Source organism: Phoxinus phoxinus (assembly GCF_949152265.1).
Source record: "Phoxinus phoxinus genome assembly, chromosome: 3".
NCBI classification, from domain to species: domain Eukaryota; kingdom Metazoa; phylum Chordata; class Actinopteri; order Cypriniformes; family Leuciscidae; genus Phoxinus; species Phoxinus phoxinus.
Window position 1 is genome coordinate 43,362,655 of NC_136878.1, and position 7,681 is coordinate 43,370,335.

General features: G+C 38.1%; 1 protein-coding gene across 1 annotated transcript; it reads right to left on the reverse strand.

Moving 5' to 3' along the window:
- Positions 1-217: 217 nt before the first annotated feature.
- Positions 218-4,711, reverse strand: LOC306995788 (putative defense protein 3). The gene is made up of 5 exons (XM_079607687.1): positions 4,182-4,711; positions 3,141-3,253; positions 2,187-2,296; positions 1,947-2,011; positions 218-694 (listed from the first exon to the last, which is right to left on the reverse strand). The coding sequence occupies exons 1-5, from the start codon at positions 4,372-4,374 to the stop codon at positions 588-590; spliced, it is 588 nt and encodes a 195-aa protein (XP_079463813.1). The 5' UTR covers positions 4,375-4,711; the 3' UTR covers positions 218-587.
- Positions 4,712-7,681: the final 2,970 nt, after the last annotated feature.

Sequence of the window (7,681 nt, forward strand, 5' to 3'; positions counted from 1 at the left end):
TAATGTCTTCAAAATGACAATTACTGTCAAACATGACGCCCAATAACTGAATCATCAATGTGTCATAAAACCCAACAGTTGATGACTTCCATAGTTTGGAACAAAAAATACTATGGAAGTCAAAGGAGTCATCAACTGTTTGGTGACCCACATTCTTCAAAATATCTTCCTTTGTGTCCAGCAGAAGAAAGAAACTCATACAGGATTGAAACAACTTGAGGGTGAGTAAATTATGACAGAATTGTAATTTTTGGATGAATTATCCCTTTAATTATTTGGTAATTTTTTTTGTGCAATTAGCATGATGATGTTCCTGATTTTTCACCAGAGTACCAAAATATGAGTTTATGCACAAGGCATAATGTATATTCAGCTGGGCATTAAATAAAACCCAAAATAAACCCAAAGCACAAAAGAACATTATAGTGATTTTTTTTTTTTTTTAAAGAATTCAGTTTAATTATGCATGTAACTATCCGCTAAATATAAGTAAGACAAATTAAATTGTGCGTCTAAATATTCAATGCTGATTAAATATCTGATATTCTGTAACTGAGCTAGTATAATTTACTCAGTCCGGATCATTCTCAAGCAACTAGACATTGAACATTTGCCAGCAGGACAACAAGAAGCATCAGGACAGGGGCGGCCGTTCTTTCAGCACTGTTGTATACATCAAGCGATGTTCCTCCACCTGATAATAGGAGAGAAAAGAATGAAATGTTATTAAAGAGGAGATATTATACTGTTTTACATGTTCAACTTTCTTCAGTGTGTAATGCTGTTTGAGCATGACGGTCTGCCAGCGATCCCTCATATCAGTGTCACTGTTCCAGTTGTTGGAACAAACACGTCACAATATTCTTCTTTTAAATAATTCCCAGCCAATGCATACGCAAAATAAAAGAAATACACAAAATATGTGAAAACCTATTCTAGTAGAGCCCAAAAACCGAAATCAAGACTTTGTACAAGGGTATTGTGACAGTGTTTTAGGCTATGTTTACACGGAAACGATCTGAAGAGAAAACGTAAAAGTGGCGTTGCGTTATCACTTTTTATTCTGCGTTTAGATCTGCGTGCATATGGTGACGCAAAAGTGTGTGAAATTGGATGTAGTGTGCACTCCAGGCGGCTAGGTGGCAATGTGAAGCACTGAAAGTGAAAGAGACGCTGACACAGTTTTTCATGTTTAATACGGTAAAGTTGCTGCTTTAACCCAGGGGGGCAGTGTTTCGGAAGACACTGAAGCGTTCCTGGGTGCCGCCATTGGCTAGCGGACCCCCTCCTGCTGTTAGCATTTCATTGACTCCCATTCATTTTGGCGTCACTTTGACAGCGAATAACTTTACATCTGAGGCGCTTAAAGACTCCATTTGTCCATTATTTATTTCTAAAGAAACACGAAAAAGTATAAAAGGCTCCATTACCTTGTATCTTACGTTATGGCCCCGTAGAAGCAGTTTTTGTAAAAATAGGCTAACGATTGCGTCATAACCGCGCGACTCTGTCGCACAAGTCGAAAAATTACCGTATGGACAGGCAGAGAAGCTCACAAGCAATCGGGAGGACGTGGATTTGTCAATGAAAATAATACTATATTTTAGTTTGATAATGTTTTGTTATTTTTCTGTACTGGCGCATGCCTGTGACGTAAACGCGTACGCGACGTCTTCACTGTCTAGCAGACTTCTGCGTTTTTACCCTTTAGACGGGAACACGACGGTGGAGCATTTTTAAGATTTCCACTCTGGAGGGTGGTTTCACTTTTTTGCGTTTTTAAGCCCCAAAAACGCCGTCGTCGTCTAAACAAAAGGCACATCTGATAAAATATTTTTACGTTTTTACCCGCAAGCGTTCTCGTGTAAACAGGGCCTTAATTCTACACAAAATGTACTGAACTATAGGGATTCCAGAATACTCCAATTGTTTCCATTGTTACTCACTTTGGGTCAGAGTCGGCGACATCACATTTACCCAGTACACACTGCGCTGCTGAGCTACGGTGGCCCTGAGGAAGTAGTGGACAAATAATAAAATGTTTTAAACATTGCTATGGATTATTTGAGAGAGGGAAAAAAGCATTCAAATATCACATTCTTCATTTTTCATAATTTGAACCTTACATCATGAGCAGGCCTACAGTCATGCAGTGTCAGTGTGAGATTGTAATGGTTCACTCTTACATGAAGAAGATGCTTTTCGCTGAAGCTGGTGGAGTCCAGGTGTAGACGGTGGAGTTGTTTTTGATGTTGGTGTTGGCGTGTGTGATGGCACCTTGCGGGTTTTCTGAACACTAGGAGACACAAGTCACATTCAGTAACTACAACCTTTTTTTCGGACATTTGTAAACTGAACGTGTCTGTCATTCGCTTCCAGTTATTTATAGATGTACGAACAGCTGCTTGATATTGCAAACTGGTATTTCTTACCATATAATTCATGTATTGTCACAACACTGGTTTGTAGTGTAGATAGTTTGACCTTTACCGCACTTTGTTATTCTTCTACTTATTTACATACAGGCCTAGTCCCCGATGAATCGACACATTCCCAGAAGATAGTTTACTTCCACGTTACAAAATACGCAGGATAACAGCTGTGATTTACTTATAGGTATACTAACATAAATTGGTTATACCACCAAAAACAAAAACAAGAAGCCAGTTTTAATCTTACAAAATGGCTAGATATGTGAAATCTTCCATGCATCACAGTTTGCATGACATTGGAGAGCATGGAAACTTTGATCATCATGGTCATTGTTTGGGGTGCAGTGCAGTCTTACATTTATAAATTAAGTTTTATTTAAATAATATCTAATCATATTACGCTTCTATTGTACCACAATGTTTATACCCCAGATCGCACAGGTACCATGTCTGCTAAAGGGCTCTTAATCTGCAAAACATCTGTTGTGTACAAACATAATCATCTTTAAAAACTTGTACATATTCTAAATCATAAACATCTTAAAGACATTTCCTAAATGTCTAATTAAACATCTGACAGGAAACGGAGATATATTGCAGATGAGCAAAATACATTTTTCAGATGTAAATGCAGACATCAAATAGACGTCTCCATGATGTGTGTGTGTGTGTGTGTGTGTGTCAGATATATCCCACAGAAAGCCTTACCAGTAAGAACTTTGTGTTACTTGGAGGAGTCTGCCAGGTTCCTAATGCTGCGGTGTCGGATCCAGAGCGAGCCTCGAGGAGAACGCCAGCATAGTCCGGACCTTTGATTACAACTGACAAACAACACATGAACAAACATTTTCAATTGGAGATGATATCAACACTTTATTGTATTTGTTTTCAATGACCCTACAAGTTTGATCAAAACCAAAATATGAGGAACCTATTATATATATATATATATATATATATGGAAGAACAAAACACCTGGTTAAACACAACTAAACCTGGTTAAGGTATTTATCTGACAATATTTTTTAGCAAAAAAAAAAGAAAGAAAGAGGCAAACTGCAGCTAAGCTTTATTTGACAAAATATATATAAAAAGCTCACAGGAAAAAGCATACACTGACTAAACCGTAATCATTTATTAATATTTAGTTTGTTCTCTCGTTTCTGCATGTGTTACTTTCCTGGCCAAAAATTATTATGTCATGTTTCATTGCATTATCAAAAAAAAAAAAAAAAAAAAGACTCCAAGCACATCTATGCAATATGCTTACAAAATCTTGTTTTTATTAATAACATTTGAAAAAAGGGTGAATATGTAAATTTTCCTAGACCAGTCATCCATTTTGGTCACTATTGTACATGCATAAGATAATTAAATTGCGAAATAACTTTTAAAATGCATTTAATAAGTCCCAGATACAGGCCTAATTGTTAACAACTTCAAGGTGACATTAAAAAACCAGGCGAAGCAGAACCAAAACAAGTAATCTCTGTTCATTTGTTTTCAATGCTACATTTATGGACAATACACTTTTGATTTATTTATTTATTTAAGAGAGTTGTCCACCATGATATAAAACTTCTCGGTATTCCAAATAGCCAATGGATGATTTACATGACGGTTTAGTGATAACTGGATTCAGTCACGCAGATCTTGGAAGAACTCATGTAGAATGTCAAAAAATTAATTTATAAAATGTTTCTTCTAAAAGAGCGGTGACCCGTCGTATTTTCTCCAAATGGCCCTTACCTGTGATGGGTTGTCCGGGCTGGAAAGTGGTGCTGCTGGTCTGGATGGTGTATGGAGGAGGGTTCGGCTGGGGCTGTATTGCTCCATGCCTCGGCATCATATCCACACATGTTGATGCGGGAGCCCCGTTAGGAAAGCACAGAGCACACGTCAAAACTTGAAGTACGACAACCCCGAAAAACACAGCGTCCATCGTTCCTGATACACAGATCTCGCTGTGGATATTCGACTTTTGAAAGGCACTTTTGCTGAGTCATAATTGCATAAAAAAATGGATACTTCACGGCAACACGCCATGCTGCCCCTCCCGTGCATAAAGTATTCACATGGGGTCAGGTGAGAGACCACGGATTCTCCTCGGTTTCGGGAATCTGTCATTGATCTGGAAAAAGCAACAAAGACTGCCTCTGTTGGGATGGAAAAAAGCATGGAAATGTGTAATTCTCCTTGCCAGACTCATGCTCGGTCCCACTGATATGAGTTGGTTGGTCATAAAGAATCGGGTGTTTGGTAAACGGCCTTATTTTCTTAATGTGATGTCAATGTCATTCACTATTTAAATTGTTTTATTATCGTTTTATTTAAATTGGCTTTATTATTAAGAAAATGTACACAGCCCTACAGTGGCCTAAAGTATTTGGAGTCTTAAGCCACACTTATGATCACAAAATATTAAAAGACATTACCAAATGCAAACAATTAAAGACGTTTCTACTTGTCTTTGCAATGACTTAACCAGTTGGACAAGGTGATTTTTTGAAGGCATGTTCACACAGGTGGTTTCTCACAATAACTATGAAATATTACAAGAAAATCATGAAATACCTTTAATATAATAATAATAATAATAATAATATAATTATATGTTTATTTTATATAGCGCCTTTCAAGAACCCAAGGTCGCTTCACAATGCAATACAAATAGCAAACAAACAGCAAGCAAACAGATACAAAAGCCATCTGCTTATTACAGACAAACAGATGGAAACAAGCATGAAACTAATTGACAAGAATCAAAGAAAAACACATTGTACTATTTACCCAAAGTATACAATTACGACAGAGTATGTAGCAAATAAAGCTAAGAAAGTGGAGAACAAAGAAAACGGTGTTGAGGATAGGCCTACTTATTTATTGGGCAAGCTTGAAAAAATGAGTTTTGAGTAGTTTTTTGAAGGTCCGGATGTTGTCGGTGGCACGAAGATTCAGGGGCAGCTTATTCCAAAGCTTAGGGCCAACAACACTAAAAGCCCTACCGCCCACCGTAGAGAGTCTGACCCGGGGTACCACAAGTAGGTTTTCAGTGCTGGACCTAAGGGCCCGAGCTGGAACGTATGGCTGTACCAAATCAACAAGGTATTTGGGTGCCGGGCCATGTAAGGCTTTATACACTAGGATGAACAGTTTGAATTGGATGCGGTTTATTACAGAAAGCCAGTGCAGTTGGTGAAGGATAGGAGTGATGTGGGCAGATTTTTTATTATATGTGAGGGCTCGTGCAGCAGAGTTTTGTACCATTTGAAGGCGGTGTATTGCTTTGGTGGGTAGTCCGCTGTATAATGAGTTACAGAAGTCCAGTCTGGAAGTGATGAAAGCATGAATAACAATTTCCGCATCTATAAAGGTAAGAGAGGGGCGAATACGAACAATATTCCGCAGGTGAAAGAAGCAAGATTTGACAGTCTGACTAATGTGTGAGTGAAAGCTGAGCGTGGGGTCGAACAAAATTCCCAGATTCCGAACAGTTTTTGAAGCCCTAATCTCGATACCATCTATATCAATAAAAATGTCATGTCCGGGTGAACTCTGTGATCTAGGGTTAATCAACAGGATTTCCGTTTTACCAGCATTAAGCTGTAAAAAGTTAGAGGACATCCATGTTTTAAGTTCGTGGAGGCAGGAGGTAACTGAAGAGGGTGGAAAAGATGAGTTGGGATTGAACGTGAAGTAGATTTGAATATCATCAGCGTAGCTATGAAAGTTGAGACCATGCCGTCTGATGATCTGGCCTAACGGTAGCAAGTAGATCAGAAATAGAAGCGGACCAAGAACAGAGCCTTGGGGCACACCGTGAGAAACAGACACAGAGCGTGAGCGATTCTTACCTATCTTAACAAATTGCTGTCTATCACATAGATACGAGGTCAACCACTGAAGTGCCGCACCCGTGATGCCTATTTCAGACAATCGTGAGATAAGTGTAGGGTGGCACACAGTGTCAAATGCTGCACTGAGGTCAAGGAGAACCAGAATACTACATGCACCAGAATCAGAAGCCAGAAGGAGATCATTTAGTACTTTTAATAGAGCTGTTTCTGTGCTGTGGTATGTACGAAAACCAGATTGAAGGGGTTCAAAGAGATTATGTCTCTCTAAGTGTGATTGCAGTTGTGCCACAACTACCTTCTCAAGTAGCTTGCCAACGAATGCAAGGTTTGATATTGGTCTATAATTGCTATGAGTGGCGTTGTCGAGGCCGGGCTTCTTGAGGATGGAAGTAATGGCCGCTACTTTCAGATTAAGCGGAACAGTGGCAGTGGCAAGAGACCTGTTAATAAGGTGGGTAATAGGTTGAATGAGTAAAGACAAATGAGTTTTTAGAAGGTATGTTGGAATAGGATCAAGTGTACAAGAGGTAGAATTTGATTTGTTAATCATCTTTTTAACCACAGATGTAGTAGTGAGTGAAAAGGTGTCTAGCGGACAACCAATCAAATATGGAGTTGAAGGAGTAGTGGCAGTAGAAGAAAACGACTGATAAATGTTGTACATTTTTTGTAGGAAAAAAGACTGAAGACTTTCACAAAGATCGTTTAAAAGATATGTCATATTAATTACATTATCTTTTGAATCCTAAAAAAACATTTATGTGGCATGTTTTACTTAAAAAGAGCTTATGCTGTTTTTAAAATAACTAGCAAGTGGTTTGATAGTTTGTTTAATGCAATTCAGTTTTAAACCATTTAGCTGTCTGAATATTTTTTGTCACCACCGCATAAATTTAAATAAACTCAGCACTTCTTGTTGACAAAAGACATGGACAAAACTAAGATCATTTTTATTGTAATTGTCACTCACTAACAATATTTCACTGTGACATTGTTGGTTTTCACATCAAACCATCAAGCACTGTTACAAATCTAGGTGTTATTTTCAACGACTCTCTCTCTTTTAAGGCTCATATTAACTCTATCCCAAGATCTGCTTTCTTTCACCAGCGTCACATCATCAGTCAAAGACACTGAAACTGTCATTCAAGCATTTGTCTCTTCTCGTCTTGATTCCTGCCAGCTCCATTTCCAGACTGCAATATATTCAAAACTCTGCTGCTAGAATGCTTTCTGCTCACTGTTGTGTTAATAAATATTTCTGAATTCAAATCATCACTCAAAACCAGGGCTGTAAACATAGACAGTATATAAGAGGCTGTAAACGATTAATCGAATCCAAAATAAAAGTTTTTGTTTACATAATATGTGTGTGTATTGTGTATAATTATT

What these genes read in the sequence shown, in the direction of transcription:
- LOC306995788 (XM_079607687.1), bottom strand. Translation starts at nt 4,374, where the DNA reads ATGGACGCTGTGTTTTTCGGGGTTGTCGTACTTCAAGTTTTGACGTGT. An exon ending in GTAACACAAAGTTCTTACTG is followed by an intron (nt 2,297 to 3,140) that starts GTAAGGCTTTCT and finishes TGTGTCTCCTAG; the next exon opens with TGTTCAGAAAACCCGCAAGG. An exon ending in GCGAAAAGCATCTTCTTCAT is followed by an intron (nt 2,012 to 2,186) that starts GTAAGAGTGAAC and finishes CTACTTCCTCAG; the next exon opens with GGCCACCGTAGCTCAGCAGC.